The following is a 24659-nucleotide window of genomic DNA, read 5'->3' as shown; positions in this document are numbered from 1 at the left end:
TTAGGCCAAAATCCTAACCTTGGGGGAGTACGTGTTCTCACCGACTTTACATTCTTGCTTATGCTTTCACTTTGTTAGCCGGTGTTCACACTTTGCCACTGTATCATCCATGCTAGTTTATTTTCTTTTTCTCATTTTCTTTTCGTGTGTCTGTCTAGTTTGAGAAAACCCAAAAATATTTTCTTTTTCTTCTTTTGCTTGTTGGGAGCTTTCCCGTGTAAACATTTTTATTTTTCTTTGGGTCCAGGTAGAAGACCATGGTTACAATGTTTAGTGGCTCTTGCATGCATACCTGTTTAGCTTTCAAAGAGCCATATTACTTTGTCTTCTCCTTTCTGTTTGCCTGTAGATTCCAGCATAGTCCAATGCACGAGCACTTTTATTATTGTTCACATCATTCGGTCGTGCAAGTGAAAGGCAATAATGACGATATATGATGAAGTGACTGAGCGTGGAAAAGCTAGTATGAACACGATCTATTTTGTTTTTGTAAATATGACTAGCTAAGTGTTCCTAGTTCAGCTTTGTTGTGAGAGAAACATGTTTGCAATGACAACTTAGAGATCATAGTTTCTGATGCCATGTTTACTTAGCTAGGAGCTTATAATGGTTTGTCTTGGTCGCCAACATGAATGTTGAGATGACTATGATGTAGTATGATAGGATGGTATCCTCCTTTGAATGTTTCAAGTGGCTTGACTTGGCACATGTTCGCGCATGTAGTTGAAACAAAATCAACATAGCCTCTATGATGTTCATGGTGATTTATGTCCTACTCATTCTTGCACTCAGTGTTAGTTAATCTCAATGCATTTTGATGACTGTTATCGCTCTCTAGTTGGTCGCTTCCTAGTCTTTTGCTAGCCTTCACTTGTACTAAGCGGGAATACTGCGTGTGCATCCACTTCCATAAACCCAAAGTTGTTCCATATGAGTCCACCATACCTACCTATGTGCGGTATCTACCTGTCGTTCCAAGTAAATTTGCATGTGCCACTCTCTAAATCTTCAAGAAATAATCTGTTTTGCATGCCCGAACCGCTCATGTGGTGACGGGGGGCTATTAGTATCTTCCATGCTAGGCGTGTTATCCTCAATATGTGTTTATTCACTATCATTCATGAGAAAGGGGGCGGTAATTGGAATTCCCAGTTCCATGATCAAATCGGAAAGATAATTGCAAAAAAAACTCCCCCAGGATTGATGTTGGTATGGACGGTACCCGAGGATTCGGTTAGCCGTGGAGTGTGATTGATTGGTGGTGGGGGAGTCAAAACTTTACTTTTCTGTTTAGGAACCGCCTATAGCATGTGTAGCGTGGAAGATGTTGAGAACTCTTAGTCATTGCGTTGACAATGAAAGCATGCCACCCAAAATTATTATCTCTGTTTTCAAAGCTTGAGCTCTGGCACCTCTGCAAATCAATGCTTCCCTCTGCGAAGGGACTGTCTATTTATGTTCCTATTGAGTCGTCCTCCTCTAACAAAAGCACCAATTAGAGAGCACCTCTGTCATTTTTATGCTTTGCTTTTAACTGTGTTGAGTATGACTGTGACTGGATCTTCATTGCCATGAATTACAATGTTTAGTCAGCCCTTGAAGGTGCTCCGCATTTATGTTTTGCGGTCTCAGAAAGAGCTAGCGAGATACCATCTATTCACACAGCTTCATGTTGCTTTGATTGAAGTGTTGACATTTGAGGCTTATTATTATTTGCTCGCTAGTTGATTATGCCATTGATATGAGTTTACTGTGAGACCTAGATGTCATTTGCTTATGTGGTTTGCTTGTGATCTTGCTGAAACTCCGGATATGAGTTAGACATAGTTGCAACAATAATATCGAACACAGTTCGTCAAAGTTTTTCCTTTGTCTCTTTCAGTTTGTCAACTGAATTGCTTGAGGACAAGCAAGGCTTTAAGCTTGGGGGAGTTGATACGTCTCCGTCGTATCTACTTTTCCGAACTCTTTTGTCGTTGTTTTGGACTCTAATTTGCATGATTTGAATGGAACTAACCCGGACTGGCGTTGTTTTCAGCAGAATTGCCATGGTGTTGTTTTTGTGTAGAAATAAAAGTTCTCGAAATGTCCTGAAAATTTACGGAGAATTTTTCTGGAATTAATGAAAAATAGCTATGCAAAGATCCACCGGAGGGGGTGAGCCAGTGGGCCACAAGCCCACGGGCCGCGGCCACCCCCTGGTCGCGCCATGAGGGCTTGTGGGGCCCACGAGGCTCCACCGCCTCCAATCTCAGCTCTATATATTCAGTTTTGCCAGGAAGAAAATCAGAGAGAAGGATTCATCGCGTTTTACGATACGGAGGCGCCGCCATCTCCTGTTCTTCATCTGGAGGGCAGATCTGGAGTCCGTTCTGGGCTCCGAAGAGGGGAAATCGTCGACATCGTCATCATCAACCTTCCTCCATCGACAATTCCATGATGCTCTTCATCGTTCGTGGGTAATTTCATCGTAGGCTTGCTGGACGGTGATGAGTTGGATTAGATCTATCATGTAATCGAGTTAGTTTTGATGGGGATTCATCCCTAGTGTGCACTATGTTCTGAGATTGATGTTTCTAGTACTTTGCCATGCTTAATGCTTCTCACTAGGGCCCAAAAGCCATGATTTCAGAACTGAACCTATTATGTTGTCGCCAATATATGTGTGTTTTAGATCCTATATTGCAAGTTGTAGTCACCTACTATGTGTTATGACCCGGCAACCCAGAGTGACAATAGCCGGAACCACTCCCGGAGATGACCATAGTATGAGGAGTTCATGTATTCACCAAGTGTTAATGCGTTGGTCCGATTCTTTATTAAAAGGGGAACCTTAATATCCCGTAGTTTCCATTAGGACCCCGCTTCCATGGGAGGGATGGACAATAGATGTCATGCAAGTTCTTTTCCCTAAGCACGTATGACTACATACGGAATACATGCCTACATTAAATTGACGAACGGGAGCTAGTTACATATCTCTCCGTGTTATAGTTGTTACATGATGAATCACATCTAGCATAATCATCCATCACCGATCCAATGCCTACGAGTCTTTTACTACTGGTCCTTGCTACGTTACTTTCTTGCTACTCCTGTTGCTACTGCTGTTGCTACTGCTGTTGCTACTGCTGTCACTACTGTTGTTCCTTGCTACAGATGTCACTATTGTTGTTACTTGCTACTTTGTCATTACCTGTTGCAAGACTTTTGTGGAGCCGTAGCCGGGGAAGCATTATGCTCAAGAATAGTCTCCCGTCAACGTGCTATTTTTGGGCGCCTTTGATACAACAAGTTAAGAATAGTCAGCCGTCAACAGACCCTTTTCTGGCACTGTTGCTATCATACCACTTTGTTACTAATACTTTGCTTGCAGACACTAATCTTTCAGGTGTGGCTGAAATTGACAAACTCAACTGCTAATACTTGAGAATATTCTTTCGCTTCCCCTTGTGTCGAATCAATAAATTTGGGTTGAATACTCTACCCTCGGAAACTGTTGCGATCCCCTACACTTGTGGGTTATGAGCCCACTATACCTTGCTCCATTAAAGGCAACTACGTTAGAACAGCTTCATGCGATCTTGGAGCCGGTGTTAGTGTTATGCCTCTTTATCTTTATCGTAGGCTTGAACTGGATAAGTTGACACCCACTGAAATCTCTCTGCAAATGGCCGACAAATCAACTGCTTTCCCTATCGGCATTTGCGAGGATGTGCCTGTTGTGGTTGCCAACGTCACTATCTTAACAAACTTTGTTATTCTGGATATTCCTGAGGACGCTGCCATGATGGTAATCCTTGGAAGACCCTTTTTAAACACTGCAGGGGCTGTTAAAGATTGCAACAAAGGCAATGTCACTTTCCCTGTCAACGGTAATGAGCATACAGTGCACTTTCCGAAGAAACAATATCGAGTACATTGCATCAATGCTATCGAAAAAACTTCATCGATTCTTATTGGGAGCTTTGAATGCCCTATTCCTCCTGTTAAGATGAAGTATGATTTGCTTGTTGGGGAGATACACATCCCCATTGAGGTAACCTAGTGACTATTCGAAAATTCTCCGTTCTCTTTTGCGATTCGAAAAAGTTTGTCATGGAGACTTGATCAACCTCATTGACGGATTTCTTGCCATGACCATGAGATGGATGAATCGAGGAGTCACAAACCTATGTTCCAAGCTTTCACCTTAGGTTGCTTAGAAGAAAAATGATAGATTTAGTTTAGTTTTCCCTGCTTTATGTTTTAGCGTCCCGTGGAAAAGTACCCCGAAAATAAAAGTTCTCCGAATGTCCTGAAAATCAAGTATGATTTTTTCTGGAATTTTTGAAAAATATTGGGACGAAGAGCTAGTCTGGGGGCTGCACCAGTGGGCCACAAGCCCTGGAGGTGCGGGCACCCCCCTGGCCATGCCTACCTGGCTTGTGGGGGCCAGGTGCACCCCATCCCCTCATTCTAGCTCCCATCTGCTTCTCCTACCTCCAGAAAAAATTGTTTCGCAGCTCAAACCCGTGTTCTTGCTCTTCTTGCTGGGATTTTCAATCTCCTTGCTCAAAGCACCATTCTCCGAACTGTTTTAGGGAAATTACTCCTTGGTAAGTGACTCCTTCATTGGTCCAATTAGTTTTTGCTCTAGTGCCTTATACTTCGCGTATTTTTGTTGCCTTGGTGACCATGTTCTTGAGCTTTGCATGCTGATTTTAGCTGGTCCCAAGTAGTTATGATGGGTAATATGGCCTCTAGGCACTTGTGGGAGTAGTTGCTACGAGTTTAGTTGAGCCTTGTTCACTTTTCCTTTGGGTCACTGAAAATTTCAAAAAAGGAAGATGTTCAGGAGAAACTATCATGGTGGTTCCTCAAGCAAGAGAGGTCCCCGTCTTGCGATTCGGGAACCCGACCCTTACCAACCGAGGAACGCACAGGTACAACCATGTGAATGGCCTTCTGATGAATTCATGATTGAGGCAGGTTTCAAAGACGAGTTTGATACACTTGTTCACAACGTCGGACTCGAATAATTGATCTCCGATAAATGTGAACAATATGTTGCCCTCATTGCCTCTTTTGTTCGTAGATTCAAATTTTCAGTTGGCCGTGATACATCTGTACTGTTTGATCTCTATGACAAATCGTATACCATGGATTTAGAGGATTTCAATAGAATTTGCAAGATACCTATTTGGGGTAGTCTCAATGATCCTCCTAAATCTTCGGTTAGAGATTTTTTTCTCTCGTATAACTGTTGGAGAAACTAGAGATATTACGCAGGCTACCATGGGGAGCATTCATTTTCCTACCTTGCATTATTTTGCCCTCTTCGTAGGCAGATGCATTAATGGCAAGATTGAGCATTGTCACCTCTGCGCACCCGACCTTAGTATTCTTAAGAGTGCAGTAATGGGTGATAGAAGTTTCATCATGGGAGCTATTATAGCAAGGAGGCTGAATAATAATGCTAATGCAGGGGATTTCTTTGGTGGGATCCATGCCACTCGCATAGCAAATTTTCTTGGAGTACCCATCCGCGAAGGAGATCCCCCGCTTCATACAGCTTACCTTGATCGCACCGCTTTGACACGCTATCAGTTCCTTGAGAGGGATGATGAATCCCTCCTATACCGTTTGATATTTAACCGGCAGCGTGTTTTCCATATTACCCTTCCTGCTCCTACCTTCTTTGACTTTCACGTAAAACGGAGATATTACATAACCAGAGGAGAGGCAGAGGAGTATGAGAGGGAGGCAAAGACTGCTCGTCTCCGTGAGGCAGCTATTCAGGCAGTGGCTGCAGCGCTCCCGTATAACCCCTATTATGATTTTGGGTATCGCCCGGACCATCCTTGGGAATAGACCAACTTAGGCCAAAAGCCTAAGCTTGGGGGAGCACGTGTTTCTCACCGACTTTACATTCTTGCTTATGCTTTCACTTTGTTCGTCGGTGTTCACACTTTGCCACTGTATCATCCATGCTAGCTTATTTCTTTTTCTCGTTTTCTTGTGTCTGTCTAATTGAGAACACCCAAAAATATTTTCTCGTTCTTCTTTTGCTTGTTGGGAGCTTTCCCGTGTGAATAGTTTTCTTTTTCTTTGGGTCAAGGTACAAGACCATGGTTACAATGTTTAGTGGCTCTCGCATGCATATCTGTTTAGCTGTCATAGAGCCATATTACTTTGTCTTCTCCTTTGTGTTGCTTGCAGATTCCAGCTTAGTCCAATGCGCGAGCACTCTTATTATTGTTCACATCGTTCGGTCCTGCAAGTGAAAGGCAATAATGACGATATATGATGAAGTGACTGAGCCTGGAAAAGCTGGTATGGACTCGATCTATTTTGTTTTTGTAAATATTACTAGCTCATCGTTCCCGATTCAGCTTTGTTGTGAGAGAAACATGTTTGCAATGACAACATAGAGATCATAGTTTCTGATGTCATGCTTAATTAGCTCGAAGCTTATAATGGTTCGTCTTGGATGTCGACATGAATTTTGAGATGACTATGATGTAGTATGATAGGATGGTATCCTCCTTTGAATGATTCAAGTGGCTTGACTTGGCGCATGTTCACGCATGTAGTTGAAACAAAATCAACATAGCCTCTATGATATTCATGTTCATGGTGATTTATGTCCTACTCATGCTTGCACTCAATGTTAGTTAATCTCAATGCATTTTGATGACTGTTGTCGCTCTCTAGTTGGTCGCTTCCTAGTCTTTTGCTAGCCTTCACTTGTACTAAGCGGGAATACTGCTTGTGCATCCACTTCCATAAACCCAAAGTTGTTCCATATGAGTCCACCATACCTACCTATATGTGGTATCTACCTGCCGTTCCAAGTAAATTTGCATGTGCCACTCTCTAAACCTTCAAGAAATAATCTGTTTTGCATGCCCGGACTGCTCATGTGGTGACATGGGGCTATCAGTATCTTCCATGCTAGGTGTGTGATCCTCGATATGTGTTAATTCACTATCATTCACGAGAAAGGGGCCGGTAATTGGAATTCCCAGTTCCATGCTCAAATCGAAAAGATAATTGCAAACAAAACTCCCCCTGGATTGATGTTGGTATGGACGACACCCGAGGATTCGGATAGTCGTGGAGTGTGATTGATCGGTGGTGGGGGAGTCAAAACTTTACTTTTCTATTTGGGAACCGCCTATAGCATGTGTTGCTTGGAAGATGGTGAGAACTCTTAGTCATTGCGTTGACAATGAAAGCATGCCACCCAAAATTATTATCTCTGTTTTCAAAGCTTGAGCTCTGGCACCTCTGCAAATCAATGCTTCCCTTTGTGAAGGGCATGTCTATTTATGTTCCCGTTGAGTCATCCTCTTCTTATAAAAGCACCAATTAGAGAGCACCTCTCTCATTTTTATGCTTTGCTTTTAACTGTGATGAGTATGTCTGTGACTGGATCTTCTTTGCCATGAATTACAATGTTTAGTCAGCCCTTGATCTTTGAAGGTGCTCTGCATTTATGTTTTGCGGTCTCAGAAAGAGCTAGCGAGATACCATCTGCTCGTACTGCATCATCATTGTTCTGATTGAAGTGTTGACGTTTGAGATTTATTATTACTTGCTCGCTAGTTGATTATGCCATTGATATGAGTTTACCGTGAGACCTAGATGTCGTTTGCTTATGTGGTTAGCTTGTGATCTTGCTGAAATTCTGGTTATGAGTTAGACATAGTTGCAACAACAAGATCAAACAGAGTTCGTAAAAGTTTTTCTTTTGTCTCTTTCAGTTTGTCAACTGAATTGCTTGAGGACAAGCAAGATTTTAAGCTTGGGGGAGTTGATACGTTGTATCCACTTTTCCAAACTCTTTTGCCCTTGTTTTGGACTCTAATTTGCATGATTTGAATGGAACTAACCCGGACTAACGATGTTTTCAGCAGAATTGCCATGGTGTTGTTTTTGTGCAGAAATAAAAGTTCTCGGAATGACCTGAACATTTTCGAAGAATTTTTCTGGAATATATAAAAAATACTGGCGCAAGAATCAGCGGAAGAAGTGGAGCGTGGAGCCCACAAGCCCACCAGGCACGGGCCCCCCTGGCCGTGCCTCGCAAGCTTGTGGGGCCCACAACGCTCCACCGCCTCCAATCTCAGCTCTATTTAGTCCGTCTCGCTCAGAAAAAAAATCAAGGAGAAGAGTTCATCGCGTTTTACGATACGGAGGCGCCGCCACCTCCTGTTCTTCATCTGGAGGGCAGATCTGGAGTCCGTTCTAGGCTCCGGATAGGGGAAATCATCGCCATTGTTATCATCAACCTTCCTTCATCACCAATTCCATGATGCTCTTCACCGTTCGTGAGTAATCTCATCGTAGGCTTGCTGGACAGTGATGGGTTGGATGTGATCTATCATGTAATCGAGTTAGTTTTGATGGGGATTGATCCCTAGTATCCACTATGTTCTGAGATTGATGTTGCTACTACTTTGACATGCTTAATGCTTGTCACTAGGGCCCGAGTGCCATGATTTCAGATCTTAACCTATTATGTTGTCGCCAATATATGTGTGTTTTAGATCCTATCTTGCAAGTTGTAGTCACCTACTATGTGTTATGACCCGGCAACCCCGGAGTGACAATAGCCGGAACCACTCCCGGAGATGATCATAGTATGAGGAGTTCATGTATTCACCAAGTGTTAATGCGTTGGTCTGGTTCTTTATTAAAAGGAGAACCTTAATATCACTTAGTTTCCATTAGGACCCCGCTGCCATGGGAGGGATGGACAATATATGTCATGCAAGTTCTTTTCCCTAAGCACGTATGACTACATACGAAATACATGCCTACATTAGATTGACGAACTGGAGCTAGTTACTTATATCTCTGTGTTATAATTGTTGCTTGATGAATCACATCCGGCATAATCACCCATCACTGATCCAATGCCTACAGGTCTTTTACCACTGGTCCTTGTTACGTTACTTTGCTGCTAGTGTTGTCACTGCTGCTACTGCTACTGTTGTTACTCTGTTGCTACTGGTTACTGTTGCTACTGCTGCTATCACCCTACTTTGCTACTTATACTTTGCTGCAGATACTAAATCTTTCAGGTGTGGTTGAATTGACAACTCAACTACTAATACTTGAGAATATTCTTTGGCTTCCTCTTGAGTCAAATCAATAAATTTGGGTTGAATACTCTACCCTCGAAAACTGTTGTGATCCCCTATACTTGTGGGTTATCAATGAGTAAACATGTTTTTTCATGCTTTACCAGTACACTCATTCCATGCCTTTTGTTGCCTTGTAAGGCTAATTTAGCATGACCTAAACTTGCTCTAAAGATGCCATGTTAATTATAAAAGTTTGCTGTTAACAGTAAGTTGCAACTTGTGAGTTCATTTTTAATTGATACATGCATCATATGTTTTTGCACCATGGAACATTTTAAACTATGACATGTCTACTTTAGTTGCTTATCTTTTTATTGCTCTTTGGAGTTTGTTTTCCTAGTGTAACATCCAGGCCAGAACTGCTTGTCAATGTTCTTCCAGCAACTACACTGCGTATTTTCACTACGTTTCTATGTGTAAAAGCCTGTTTGCATCTTGTTGACTTCATTGCAATTCATCCATGAACACAGGAAATGTATGATGATGATTATTGGGAGTGTGAACTCCGCGGCGACTATCGGGGTGTGTGCGAGAGGACTCACCAGCGAGACAACAGGTTCTTCACCATCCAACTTGACAAGACCTTCGATGTTTGTATGGTACGCAAGGATGACAAGTGCTTTTTTGTAATTAAGCATGACTTTTGTTTCTTTGCTTCAATGTGTAATTTTTTCTTTATACAATTCGACTTGTTCCTCCCTGTCGTGTAAGAAGGTATATCTTGGAGAGGCTCGATTTCGAAGACCACGAGACTATGGAGACGGGGAGAGCTAACCTGAGGACTAAACATGGTCACACATTTCTGGTCGAAGTAATGGATGCCGTTAATAAGACAAAATTATGGTGCTAAAATTGGGAAGCTCTTTGCAAGGCATATAGGTTTCAGGAGGATATGGAAACAACATTCGATCTTCGTCCTAAAGATCATGTTTAAGGTAACATCAACATTTGGGTGGATGTCGATATGCTTCTTGTTTTACCTCCATGTGAGTTTGTCAACCATATTTGTCAAGTAATTTGCATTATATATTTAAAAATAGTTGTTGTTCATCCATACTAAATTTGTTAATTTATAATTTACAACTTATTTCGTTTCTTCGAGTGGAATGCGGAAATTAATTGACACGACAGACTACACTTATGGATCACATCTAACTTGGGAGGAGAAGTGTTAGAGAATATTTCTCCATATGTGGTTTTGGTAATTGATGACAATCCCTATGGACTAATGGTTGTCTTAAGTCATATTCGAATGATTTGTCCATAGGACCTTCTTGAAGTCCATTTGTTGGTTTCAAGGAGTTTATATGATGACCAAGGTGGTATTCAAAGTATTATCCAAAGATTGGTCATAAAGACACAAGGTTGATCAAGACTAAGCAGAGAGTAAATCAAGATGGTCAACACACAAAGCATACAAGATGTACCGAGAAGGATCAAGTGATCCCATGGTATGGTAAGCATTGTCCATAACGCTTTTGTGTACTAACCCATGTCTTCGTGAGAGTTCTATGTGGGGTTAGGTGTGTTTCCATGGGTTTACGTCAAGAGGAAGATCTCATTCAACCTATGAAGGATGACATCAAGTGGTGATCGTCATCAAGATTGTGGTGTGCAAGTTCAAGTGGAGCATCACGAAGGTATCATGCTTGAAGCTTGTTGTCCATTGTGGTGGCAACGGACTCGTGAAGATGTGTCGAAGAGTGGCTCACCCATAGTGAGTATGGGGGAGCAATCAACTGGTCTTCACCAAACCAACACAATCAAGAAAGGTGGTCCATCTTGAGGAAGCAAAGATCATCATCATCTAGCTCAAGAGGACTAGGTTCAAGGTATAGGTTTGCCCTTGATAGGTTTTCTATTTTAGGATAGTTTGTCGTACTATCAAGGGGTGCTCTCAAGTGAGTAGATTGATTGTATGGTTCGTTGAGAGCTCAAACCATTTGCATCCTTGCATCGTATTTCTTGGTTCTTGTTTGGTGTTTCCTCATGCTTGTCTTAACGAGGGTTTTGACATTTTGGTTGGTATCCCTTCTCTTGACAAGGTTATTATTTTCTTTCTTAACCATGGGTTGTCACAAGTGTGGTTCTCAATTTGCTTCTTAGTAAGCTTGTGAACTCATTTGCTAGTAGTGTGTGTGGGAAGGATATGTCTTGCACTTTGTTTCTCATTACTTAAAGACTATGTTGATGAGTAATGCTCATCCTTATCTTAGTCTTCTCAAGTGCCTTGCCATGACTCACACACATCAACTTGGTTGATCCTATTATTATATTGCCTCTGTTACATGTTGCTCAACCATATGGTTTGTGCAAGTGATATGATTATTGTCTCATCTATTTCCTTGCACTTGTTCTCTGTTTTTATTAATTTTGGGGGAGCAAAGATCCTATTTTGCGCACTTGTATCAAATACAAAAAAATCTTATTATTGCACAAATCATGGGGAGCTTCTCTAGTTTGGATAAAACACTCCTTTGCCCTTATCATAATATCTTTTTTTCATGTGGTTCGTAGGACCATATGATTGCTTGTTCCTATTGGTATCCTTTGATTGCTTGCTTCTCTCTTTTGTATGTCTTTGTAACATACGATCCTTCTTGCAATCTTTGGGTCCTCAATATAGTTCATTTTCCTCCAACGTTTATCATTGTATTTGTGTATTTCTTTGCACTATTGTTGAGAAGTAGACACTCTTTGGAGGACCACCTACTATATTGGCTTTCTAAACTTTTTGTCCATTTTGGCAATGCATGCCAATGGGGGAGAATTTTAGAGAGTTTAGTTTGGGCATGCTTAAAGGGTTTTGCTTTTTTGCTTAAGCATTTACATCTTGCACGCATCCATTATTGTTTTGGATGTGTGCACTTGGTTATGCTTATTTCCTTATATAAACTCTCTTGTACTGGTTGTCATCAATTACCAAAATAGGGGAGATTGTTAGAGCATATTTCTCCATATGTGGTTTTGGTAATTGATGACAATCCCTATGGACTAATGGTTGCCTTAAGTCATATTCGAAGGATTTGTCCATAGGCACTTCTTAAAGTCCATTTTTTGGTTTCAAGGAGTTTATATGATGACCAAGGTGGTATTCAAAGCATTATCCAAAGATTGGTCATAAAGACACAAGGTTGATCAAGACTAAGCAGAGAGTAAATCAAGATGATCAACACACAAAGCGTACAAGATGTACGGATAAGGATCGCATTGTTCATAACGCTTTTGTGTACTAACACATGTCTTCGTGAGAGTTCTATGTGGGGTTAGGTGCGTTTCCATGGGTTTGCTTCAAGAGGGAGATATCATTCAACCTATAAAGGATGACATCAAGTGATGATCGTCATCAAGATTGTGGTGTGCAAGTTCAAATGGAGCATCACGAAGATATCATGCTTGAAGCTTGTCGTCCATTGTGGTGGCAATGGACTTGTGAAGATGTGCTGAAGAGTGTCTCACCATAGTGAGTATGGGGGAGCACTCAATTGGTCTTCATCAAACCAACGCAATCAAGAAAGGTGGTCCATCTTAAGGAAGCAAAGATCATCATTACCTAGCTCAAGAGGACTAGGTGCAAGGTATAGGTTTGCCCTTGATAGGTTTTCTATTTTAGGATAGGTTGTCGTACTGTCAAGGGGGGCTCTCAAGTGAGTAGCTTGATCGTATCGTTCGTTGAGAGCTCAAACAATTTGCATCATTGCATCATACTTCTTGGTTCTTATTTGGTGTTTCTCTTTGTGAGTTTTAGAGCTTATGGTCATCTTCATGACAAGCTCGAGTTCATCGAAAACGGAGTCTATATGCATCTTCTATGATGTTTTCGATGTTGGAAGTTTTTGTCGGTTCTTCATTCATAGAGGTCTCACATCTTTATATCATTGGCATTCTCATAACTGCATGTTGGAAGTTTTTGTCCCGCTTGTTTATTCCTGATTGGAGAGCCGGGACTAAAGGCCCTCTGAACCCGGAACTAATGGCCTATTTTTCACTAGTGACATATTACAACGAGAAAACAATAGGAAAGATAGAGATAGCTTTGGTGTGAAATATAGCATGAGTGCATCATTACTTGTTTGAGATTGAAAGTTGTGTTGATGGAGGTGGAAGGGGGTTCGGGAGTAGGACCTGTCACTAATTAATGTGGTGAACATCGATTGAAGTTGGAGAGATAGTTGGTTGAGAAATAAGATATTGAGTAATGTATTGATAAAAATGGTTGACTACAGATGTGTATGAGAATTCTATAGGTACACATTAACTCTATTATATCTTCATACTAATTATATACATTGCTTGTGCATGATAGTTATGAGTTGAGATTTGTATTATACCTACTAAAGTATCATGCAAATAAAGCTAAAGACAACATTCCTCGCCTTGTATGAGAGTGTCTTAAGGGCATCAAGTAGAGTTTGTAATGTGTGATCATCTGGATAATTTCCTCTATGTATAGATCGTCGAGTTACATTGCAGGTGAAGTGGATTCCAATTATTTTTAATTATTATGGGCTACCTTTTCTATACATGTAAAATATTATACACATTTCATGCGCAGTCAGAGAAATCTATAGGTGCAAATTTGACATGAACTGTATTAGGAGGCGTAACTAAAAATAAATAAATTAAAGCTCATGACAATGCACATGCGTTCTGCTAGTATATGTAATATGTGTGTCCCTTGACGAAGAAGAGAGCTTGAAAACGCTTGTTTTGATTTACTTTTTCACCCTTTTCGGGCATTGAACTTAATAGAAAACTCACCTTGACGAATTTCTTCTCATTTAGGCCAAGGCCACGATGATGAAGCTACGATGTCCTGCATCATCTCATCTACCGCTCACCAGTGTGGCGGTCGTGCTGATTCATGGGAGTGGTGATGGCCACCGGCCAGAGTTCCTCCACCACAGGTCGTTGGTGCCCCTATGTTGTCGTCTCATCCTCAAGGTGACGATCCCATTGGTTGCATGCCGAAGTTTGATGTGTCACTATATGAAAGATCGACGTGTCGATGTGTTGGATCTTCAGCCTATGAGCAATCCTAGGCTGGTGCGGGTCTTTGTTGGGGCAGGCCTGGGCCATGGCTCGCCCAGAAATTGCTTAACTTTTTAATACATAAACATGCTTTGTAGGCTAGTCTGCTAAGCCATTGTTTTATTTTCAAAGGTCGCCAGCTCAACATTGATGCTCATAATTTAGTTAAATTTTGTACTCCCTCCATCCCGAAATTAATGTTGAGCCTCTAGTTCATTGGTCATTTTGCAAAAAAAAACTCGCATTTACAAAACTCTCTCAAACAAGCACCTCCGCCATGTCTTCTTCACCCAGCCTCGCCTGCGCATCACCGGCCGGCGATAACCAGCGATTTACCTCCCCGTCGCCTACGCCGTCGGATCTGTTGCCGCCGCCGCCACCTGATTTGTTGCCGCCGCCGCTGCCAATTACCTCCTCTGTCGCCACAGCCTAGATTTGCGCCGTCGGATCCCTTCCCGTTGAGGTTAGCTGCCGGCGTCGTCCTCGAGCTCCTGCCGGCATCGGAACCTTCCTCCACTTCCTCCTCCGGCTCCCGTGCATCCTCCCCAAGCCGGAACCTATGATGCTGCTGCTCCTCTGCTGGAGTTGCCACTCTCCCTTTGCTCCCCCGCCGCCCGCCGGAGCTGCTGCTGCTCCTCCCCACGGTCTCTTGTGTCTGAGCTGCTGCTGCTACTCTGCTGGAGTTTCCGCTCTCCCTCTGCTCCCCCGCCGCCCGCCGGAGCTGCTGCTGCTCCTCCCCACGGTCTCCTGTGTCTGAGCTGCTGTTGCTCCTTTGCTGGAGTTGCCGCTCTCCCTCTGCTCCCCCGCCGCCCACCGGAGCTGCTGCTGCTCCTCCCCACAGTCTCATGTGTCTGAGTTGTTGCTGCTCCTCTGCTGGAGTTGCAGCTCCTCTGCTAGAGCTAGTGCCGCTCTGCACCTGAAGAAGGTACGTGAAACTGTTGTTGTTGTTTACCTAGAACTATTGCAAATGAAAATGCTCACCTGGAACTGGTACCTGAAACTGCTGCTGTTTGAAAATGTATTGCTAATGAAAACAAAGATGCCATGTTGTCATCTCTGTTCTGAAGTTTTTGTGTAGTGTAACCAGCAATGTACTACAGAGTACAGACACATTTCTGAATGGGAATATGTGTCTCTGAATCTCACCGTGATCTTTCTGGTGCACGCCTTGTCGACCTTGGAGTCCTGGATGAAACCTATCTTGTCGCTGGTGGTAACACACTCTTCGTCATATCGATCTACCAGTTCAACAATCTGCATTTTGCAATATTGTCAGATTATTAGGAAACAAGAAATTGTGCGTCCATATACTATCTTTTGCACATGAAATGCATTTCAGAAGGCAGTACTCCAACTGCACTTTGTCTGAATATTTTTTACCTCCTGCGACGCCGAAAGCTGGGACAATGCATTTAGTCACAAGAACGCGCGCCTGCATATAAGAAAATCGCAGGGACAATCCGATGTTTGATCGAGATGCTAAAAGGCCACACAAATGTACCAAAATGAGACACGGGAATGGGAATCAAATAATGACGGCAGAATTTTCTCTCTATCTAGTACAGTACATTGGTAGTTGTATTCTTTTCGGCTATCTTGCTATCTACTTTGAACGGCGCAAATATTCTTTTCTGAAGAAAAAATTATATATACTCCTGTTCTTTTGCTGTCAAATCAACTCCTCTTCTTTTGCTGTCAAAGAAGAAAAGAAAAACCCATGTTCTTTTCCTGTCAAAGAAGAAAAGAAAAACTCATGTTCTTTTGCTGTCAAAAAGGCAAAACTCGTGTTCTTTTTGTTCATCATTCACTTTTGGATTCAACTGTAATTAAGAACTTGTACCTGCTGCACTTTGTGTCCCCCTTTCTAATCTTCTTCTCCTTCTTTTTTAATTGATTGCAGGAGTATGGATTTGAACATGGTACCTCAAGAGGAAGAGGATGAAGGTATAGATTTGAACATGATGCCTCAAGAGGAAGAGGAAGAAGCTCAACATGGAGAGGATGGAGGTATAGATTTGAACATGATGCCTCAAGAGGAAGATGAAGAAGCTATGAATTGGATGCCTCAAGAAGATGAAGAGGAAGAGGATGAAGTTATGAATTGGATACTTCAAGAAGGTGAAAAAGGTCAAGAAGGTGTACTAGGTAAACAGAAAATAAAATAATTGTCAAATAAGGAGAGGCATGTTGTTTACTTTGATCTGCTAGTAATCGAGCTCAGAGATGGATCTGTTCAACCAAACGACAAGCTACTAGTCTCAATCTTGTTGAACATACATGTACGATCTGTTGAGAGGATCTGGTCGGACGCTAAAAATAAGATTGTCGCGGGCCAAGAAGTAGATGTCTCCAACAAGAAGAAAGGAAGAGTTGGTCGAAAGAGAAAAGAGTTGGATCTTGCAAGGACCTCAACAATCCCATTGAATAGAAGAAGGACAATTCGATCTCTGGCACGGTCTCTCGGTGTGGCCCGCTCAACCCTACATCGGAGATTCCAGTTAAATGAGCTCAACCGCATCACAAACACAGTCAAGAGTTACCTCAAACTAGAGAACAAGATTGCAAGATTGAAGTTTTGTATGTCCATGCTCGGTGACAATTGGATCTCAACTTCCCAAGCTATATTCAAGCCAATGACTAATATGGTCCATATAGATGAAAAGTGGTTTGACATGACAAGACTAAAGAACAGCTACTATGTACTTCCAAGAGAGCCTCCACCTGAGCGCACCGTGACAAACATTAACAGCATTGGGAAGGTAATGTTCCTAACGGTTGTGGCCAGACCTCAATACAATTATGATGGAGAGCTAACATTCGACGAGAAGATTGGTATTTGGGCATTCATCGAAGAGTCTGAGGTAGTGCGAACGAGTCACAATAGAGCAAGGGGAACGAGAGTGTTGAAACCAGTGAAAGTAACGAGACCTGTGTGCAGAGAATATCTGATCAGTAAGGTTATACCAACAATTCAAGAAAAATGGCCTGACGATGATGAGGGAGCAACAATATTCATCCAACAAGATAATGCAAAGCCTCACGTCCTTCCCAACTATGAAGCTTTTCTAGAAGCTGTGGAAGAAACTGATCTCGACATTAAGTTGATGCAACAACCTCCAAACAACCCGGATTTGAACTGTTTGGACCTCTGCTTCCACAATTCTCTCCAGTCTCTAACCGATTGTAGGTCACCTACAAACATCCAGGAACTAATACAGGGTGTGGAAGAGGAGTTTGAGAATTATGATCCTCGCAAGTTGTATAACAGCTTCATGACATTGCAAGCAGTTATGTTTGAAATTATGAAAGATCAAGGAGGAAACCAATATAAGTTGCCCCACTTACACAAGGAACGTCTTCAGAATGACGGCAGAGAAATAATAAGTGTATATTGCGACAGTCAGCTAGTTGCTGATACCAGGGCCATTCTAGAAGAAATGCAATAGGAAAAGGAAAGGAAGGAAAGAAGTAGTTGTATGTAGAAAGGAAAAGAAAGAATTGAATTTATCTGAATTGTACTCCTTGTGTACTCCTTGTACTCTTTGTGCAATTGGAATCATTTGAGATCAATGATGATACTGGTTATCCAACATTTCCATCTTGTGTATCGGAATTCATTTTAATTGTTTGGACTAATTTGTTTGAGTTTATCTTGAGTTTATCCACCATTTCCATATGTATTGGAGATCAATGATCTTGTGTATTGGAAGGGTCATGTACATGGGGATGTTGCCTCAAGCTCTTGCAGGAATGATGTGGGAAGAAGATATAATGAGCCAAGAGAGGAAATAATGCAGAATCCAGGAAGTTCGCTTGCTTTTTCAAAACAAAATTATGGCCTTCATGTGAATTCACATGTCTCAAGCGGGGAGAAGCCAAAGAAGAAATATGCAAACAGACTCTGATGCCAGAGAAGGAATATGCAAACAGACTCTAAGTTTGTTCCAATTGTATTACTCTGTATTACTCTGAATATCCCCTTTATTGTTTCAGGTTTCAGTATACAAAGATTAATGCGGTATTGTCTAGAGTTGGGATAAACCAAATAAAGTTCACAAATCTTTATTCCCTTTGTGCATAAATTTTACAATCCCAAGCATAGAGTTGGGATCAACAAAAAAAAATCTAAGCTTACAAATCGTGAGTGCTTTCATCTCAAATACTAAGAGCTTTCATCTCAAAAAAATTCTAAGCTTACAAATCCAGAAGTGGTAGCCTTCCTCCGGTTGGGAATAGGTGCCAATTATTCATCTCAAAATCATCACATTGTTGCTTAATAAACCAAGGCCACTAGTGCATTCTCTTCTTCAGAATCACTAAGAAAAATGACATCTCGAGCACTAAGCTGTTGTTGTGATGTATCCTCTGAAGAAAAAAAGTCCTTGTCATGGAAGAGCTTCGATGACAGGTGCCTGTTGAGGAACTGCACGCCGTTGCCGATGGACTTGGACAGGGAAGGGCGAGGGAAGGATGCGTTGAATGGCTCAAAGTCCAGCTCGAGCACAAAGTCCTTGTTGCTGTCAAATCATCAAAATATTGTCACGCAACAGTTGATAACATCAACAGAGCAAGAGAACAAAATCATCAGTTCCTTATCTCAATTCTCTGGTACTGAATTTTGCTCTCTTTTTTTACCTTGCTTCAACAAGTTGTTCCTTGAACTACAGGTACTCAGGGACAATCAACTCCTCGACGGCGAGCTCGCTCACGTTGGCCCTCACATACTCCCAGACACCAGGCCTTGGACGGATGGCAAGGATGCCATGCACCTCACGTTGACCCTCACAAGTTGTTCCTTGAACTGCAGGTACTCAGGTTGATTCTCAAGGATGCCCTGCACGTGACACTGAAGCATGCAACATGCAGGTATACGAATGAAATACAGATACATGCATCAGCCTGAACCTGAAGAAGAAGGAATGCAACATGTGAAATGTGTGAAATGCTCCTACCAGCAGACAATGGATGCATCAGCCCTACTCCCGACGTCCCGAGGTACATGGACTCGAAGTTGGCCTCTTGTTTCTGCGCGAGCACCCTCATGAAGAGGTCTTCGGGGAGAGCTAGGGCGACTTGTTGCCATCTGGTGAGGACGTCCACGGCGCCCTGGTCGACGGACTTTGTGACGCTGAACATTGTCACTGTCGGCGGGACGGGAACGAGCTTCACCTACCACGAGAGCACGACGCTGATACTCTCGCCAACGCCGTTTCCGACGCAGCCGGAGCAGAGGGCGGCGGTAGGTGGGGAAATCATTATTTTTTATGAGGAAGGGGGAAGCTTGGGGAGGCAGGCGAGTCGCAATTGCGACGGCGGAGCGGCGGGGGACCGGGGGAGCAGGGGAGCTGCGGCAGGCAGAGCTGCGGCGGGCGAGCGGCAGCTGCGGTGGGGAGTAGGGCAGCTGCGGTGGCGGGGAGCAGGCAAGCTGTAGCGATGGGGAGCGGCGGCGGGGAGCAGGCATCTGTCGGAGGAGGAGGACGAGGAGCGCGGGTTTGGTCGGGAGAAGCTGGAGGGGCTTTTCGCAAAGTTGTCGTCGCGATATTAATTTCGGGACAGAGGGAGTACTACTTTAGAATCAAAGCGTCACTTGTGCCCGGAAATACCCCATGATCCATTTGTTATCCCTGTAAATTAAAACATGAATCAATATAGTTTGGTTTACCCTTAAATAAAACTAAGGCGTTGTTCAGGCTTCACGGTCGATCCAAATCCTTCAGGGCTGGCAGGATCAGCGTAAGCTTACGAGCAGGCCAGAGCTTCTTCACTCCATGAGCAGACGGCGTATTGCACTTTTGCTCCTGCTTGCTACGGAAGAAGGTACTTGCAGACTACTCCCTCCGTTTTTAAATATAAGTCTTTTAAATGATTTTAATAGATATCTACATACGGAACAAAATGATTGAATGTACACTCTAAATTATGTCTATATACATCCGTATATAATCCATTAATGAAAACTTTAGAAAAACTTATATTTAGAAACGGATGGAGTAGATAGTTGTGCTTTTCTTGAGCTGGCGAGCCTAACTTTTTCTTTGAAGCTCCGCCACTGACTCTGGGCACATGACAAAACATGTAATATGTGTACTCCCTCCGTTCCTAAATATAAGTCTTTTAAGCGATTTTACTAAAAGACTATATACGAAGCAAAATAAATGAATCTATATTTTAAAGTATGTCTATATACATCAGCATGTAGTCCTTTAGTGAAATCCCTAAAAAGACTTATATTATGGAACGGAGAGAGTACATATGAGTGGCTTGACGTATGAAATGGGCTTATCCATATTCCTTTGACAAAATCTGTGCATATATGCGCGATATAATTGATGCACGCATGTGTACAAGATAACAGAGGTTCGAGGGTCGACCTCAATGAGAAGCTTCCAACTCCTAGAGCACACTGCGGTCTGCGGATCAGGTAGCGTGGGCTTTTGACCCAGCAAAAGTAGCTTGGGTTCGGCCTACAACGCCCGCAATTAAACCCACCCCCGGTCCCGGTCGCTGGATTCTACATTCCCGAGTCCAAACCAGTCCGGTGTCTGTCACTCTCGCCCCCAGACAGCAGGCCCACCGCGGTCGCCGCACCACCCACACCTGCAACGTTTACACCGCTGCGCTGTTCAAGCGACGTACACTAGCGCTAGTCCTCCGGTCGCCGTCCCTCTGCCCCAATCAGGCAACCACCCTGCTGCGCTCAACAACTACCCACCCCACCCCACCCCACCACCACCCCCTCGCCCTCCTCCCCCACGCGGCCGGAGAGGCCTGGCGGCGCGGCCGGAGCCATGGTCAGGACGGCGGCCGGGAAAAACGAGGAGAACCATCCTCGCCGTCGCGACGCGACCAGGAGGCGGCGGCCTGGGGTGGTCGACGGGGTCAACTTCTTCCGCGGTAAGCCAGGGCGGGGACCACGTGGCGCGCGCGGCACGGCCAGCCGGCGGGGCCCACGCGTCAGCGGGTGGAACATCCCGCGCCTGCGCGTTGGGTTCGCCGCCCGCCCGCCCCTCCGCGTGCGGGGAGCTTTATTTAAAACGCCCTCCGCCTCGGCTTGGCGCTACAGTGACGATAACCGCCGCGGCAACAAACATTCCTCCTCCCTCTTTGCCCCTCTCCCCCGCTCCCCGCGCATGATCCGCTTCCTCTAGCCATGTCGCCCCCGTCGTCGCCGTCGCCTCCGTCGTCTTCCGAGGAGGCGGCGGCGGGCCCCGGCAAGCCCGGTTCGGCGGGCGCGATGGTGGCCCCCGGCAGGTCCAGCTCGGCGGCCCGCGGGAAGTCCGGTTCGGCGGGGGCCATGGGCCGCGGCAAGTCCGGTTCGGTGGGTGCGGTGGCCTCGGGCAAGTCAATCTGGGCGGAGATGGGCGTGGCGCCGTTCCAGGACGGGCAGTACGTGCGCCTCCGCAACCGCGGCCGCGGCGGTTACCTCTGCGCCGACGAGACGGGGCGGGGCGTCTCCGTCGACCACCGCCGCGGGATGGCCAACACGGCGTGGGTCGCGCAGGTCCTGGAGACCGACACCAACTACTTCGTCCTGCTCCGCGGCGCCTACGGCCACCACCTCGCCGTCACGCGCGACGATGCGCCCCCCGGCCACGTCGGCTGCAGCGCCGCCCAGTGCGCCTTCGACGACCCGGACGACTCCCACGTCATGTGGTGGTCCACCCCCGGGAAGAGCGGCAGCGTCGTGCTCCTCCACGGCACGTCGGCCAGCCTCAGCGCGCTCCGGGCCAACGGTCGGTACCGCCGCTGGCACAGGGGCGTCACCGTCGAGGCCATCAACCGCTCCCGCGTCACCTCGATGATGGAGTGGGAGGTTCAGGTCATCCCCCTGAGGGTGGAGAGGCCGCCGTACCAGCTGCGACCGGGAGGCCCCGACATCGTAAGATCTTCACCCGCACCCTTCTCCCTTGCACAATTCTGGAGTGCGGTTCTGAATAAATCGGAATGCTTAAGCCTTAGGCTATGGATTATTTCTGACAGTGCTGCAACAAGTGCTGTTGAGCTGTTTGCACCGCTGCTATGGCCACATTTTGGGATTGTTTGCTCAAATGGAACAATGCATGTGTGGCCAGGCCGATTCTTGCTTGAATAGACCAGTAGTTATTGCTGATTACTGCAGCACAGGTCTTGCACCATAAGCTTTCAATTCGTGTCGCGTATTGGGTACTTTAGAGGACGACGATCCCTGCTTACTTATTACTCTGATGGTAATTGGATCCTCTGATGATAGCTACTGCTGTACTACTTGACATTGCTAAATATCAGATTATTTCTATTTCCCTGTAAATACTTCAAACCGATCTTTGGTGCTGAAATAGTTCCCTTCATGATTCAGTTATTAATATTTGTGAATTGGTTCATTAGAGGACCGATCATGCTGTGTCATCTCATCTATGCCTTGATTTGTGTCACCTAAGCACTTTTCTGCAATTTCCATGGGCAGCCATGGCACCAAGGCTCTGAAGAGACTGTGCAAGTCAATTGCGTCGTGGCAGATGATAACGGAAGCACAGATGAGCGGGGCGGGGAAGCTCTCACGCTCCATGGCAGGAGTCTGATGGGGCTGGGCAATGAACTGGCGCAGCGGCTGGGCGACGGCCTCAACTTCCAGGACATCACCCTCTGCATTCGGGCAGGCAACCTTGCGCAGCCCACCATTCTGCTCACCGACCTGCCCCATAGAGACGACCCCGTTGACATCGTGGTGTTCAGAGTTGGCACACCAGGTGAGAACTCTACTCCCATTTTAGTACAGTAGTACTCTGCACGTCTGTTCTGCTGTTTGAAGATGGAACTATGCGCTTTTCTCTTTAGATACAAACGCCACACTGGTCACATGACAAGTCCATGTAACTGAAGAAATTAGGAAGAAACTTGTAAATTAGGATCAAGAATCCAATTGTCCATCTGATATTTCAAACGCTTGATGCAAAAAATACATGGGGTTTATAATGTGTTTGCATAATGTTGTGCGCTAATTCCTGTACTAACCTGATGCTACATAAGTACTCTCTTAAACTAGTAGTATTTGATAAGTTAATTACGCTAGTTTAGAGGGTTGATCACTCACATCTGTTTTTCAATTTAGTTGGTTTATTGGCTCTTGGTCCTCAATGTATAATGAATCTACCCGCGACCAATATTAAGTAATTCAGTTTTCCCATGTTCAATCATCCCGTCTGATACTTTGATATGTGTTGTGTTCGGTTCAAAGCATGTGCTCTCAGTGACAGCAAATGTTCCGTTTAGCTGCTGCCTGCTGGAACTGTAGTAGTTTAAAGTGTGCTGATAGTCAAAGGTACCCAGCTAGCCAGTAGCTTATACTCCTACTTTATACTGGTACAAAAGCAACCGACGGGTAAAAACACTTACGTATGAAATGACACCCGGTTTTGTTCCTGTACCCCGAGAAAATATGAACTTGCAGAATCCTACTCCCTCCGTTCCTAAATATAAGTCTTCGTAGAGATTTCACTAATGGACTACATACGGATGTATATAGACATATTTTAGAGTATAGATTCAATCATTTTGCTCCGTATGTAGACCCTTAATGAAATCGCTTAAAAGACTTATATTTAGGAACGGAGGGAGTATTATATTATCAAATGTAAAATCCGCTGTTCCTTTCATTCATACTATATGCTGATGTTCTACTTAGACAATCTTAATGCCAAGCTGTTTCTGAAATAGACTTCTATTTACGTCATCTTCGCATATATTGTGTTTTGGGGAAAATAGTTTTATATGATAATGTATCAGTGTTCCTCTTTGCACCACCACCAGAGCATGTGACTCGGGTTATCTTGCTTACTGTTTCTGACCTCTGACCTGTATCACTCCGCTCCAGGGCATGACCGACTGCTGTTTCCAGATCTTGATGCTGAATAGAAGAGACGGATAGGATCAGACAAGAATGAATTCTTCCCCTGGACAGTACTGTCAACGCCTCCACAATTTTACAGCAGAGTGATGGCCTAACAAGGATTAGCAGTTTACCTTCTTATAGCAGTTCATACAATACAGTGTGTAGGGTTTCCTCTAGAATAGTCACCCAGTTCCAGGAAAGTGCAAGTGATGCGCTCTTCTTTGCCACTTCATATTTGGAACACCAGGAGACGACGCTATTTGTTTGGTGTTTCTGAAACTTCAGAGAAATAAAACAGTGGTGCTGGCTTGTAGGAACAAAATATGTTGGAAGTGCCTATAGTAGATTTTTCCTGGTTATATATCTGTTATGATATCATTCTCACTTGGGAATTGTTGGTTGCTTTCTTCAGCAGCATCTTTGTCACTTCCAGATTGCGTATTTTGGTGCCCTTTGAGAGTACCAAATCCCATCTGGCAGTGGAAACGTTGTAGGTTGTGTTAGCATTCAGATAGCTAGAATATATGCCTACATAATTTGGGCCTTATGATCCAGTAAGAATATTAAAAAAAAGCATCTATAGCTCTAGAACGAGTAAAACACAATTCTGTTTCAGCAGTGCATTC

At 44.1% G+C, this 24659-nt stretch overlaps 1 protein-coding gene and 1 long non-coding RNA gene across 2 annotated transcripts; both read left to right on the top strand.

The window, feature by feature from the left end:
- The first annotated feature begins 15050 nt into the window (after positions 1-15050).
- On the top strand, positions 15051-16254 carry LOC123451065. The gene is made up of 2 exons (XR_006632093.1): positions 15051-15090; positions 16066-16254. It is a non-coding gene; the product is annotated as an uncharacterized LOC123451065 (long non-coding RNA).
- A 4856-nt stretch (positions 16255-21110) lies between these two features.
- On the top strand, positions 21111-24392 carry LOC123447578. The gene is made up of 3 exons (XM_045124187.1): positions 21111-22044; positions 22609-22891; positions 24016-24392. The coding sequence occupies exons 1-3, from the start codon at positions 21316-21318 to the stop codon at positions 24054-24056; spliced, it is 1053 nt and encodes a 350-aa protein (XP_044980122.1). The 5' UTR covers positions 21111-21315; the 3' UTR covers positions 24057-24392.
- Positions 24393-24659: the final 267 nt, after the last annotated feature.

This window comes from Hordeum vulgare, chromosome 4H, assembly GCF_904849725.1.
Source record: "Hordeum vulgare subsp. vulgare chromosome 4H, MorexV3_pseudomolecules_assembly, whole genome shotgun sequence".
Taxonomy (NCBI): domain Eukaryota; kingdom Viridiplantae; phylum Streptophyta; class Magnoliopsida; order Poales; family Poaceae; genus Hordeum; species Hordeum vulgare.
This window is presented reverse-complemented; position numbering and strand designations above follow the sequence as displayed.

Excerpts from the sequence above, each read along its gene's own strand:
- LOC123447578 (XM_045124187.1), top strand. The coding sequence starts at position 21,316 with ATGTCGCCCCCGTCGTCGCCGTCGCCTCCGTCGTCTTCCGAGGAGGCG. Across the intron at positions 22,045-22,608 it reads GACCGGGAGGCCCCGACATC|CCATGGCACCAAGGCTCTGA; the intron begins GTAAGATCTTCA and ends TTCCATGGGCAG. Across the intron at positions 22,892-24,015 it reads GTTCAGAGTTGGCACACCAG|GGCATGACCGACTGCTGTTT; the intron begins GTGAGAACTCTA and ends ACTCCGCTCCAG.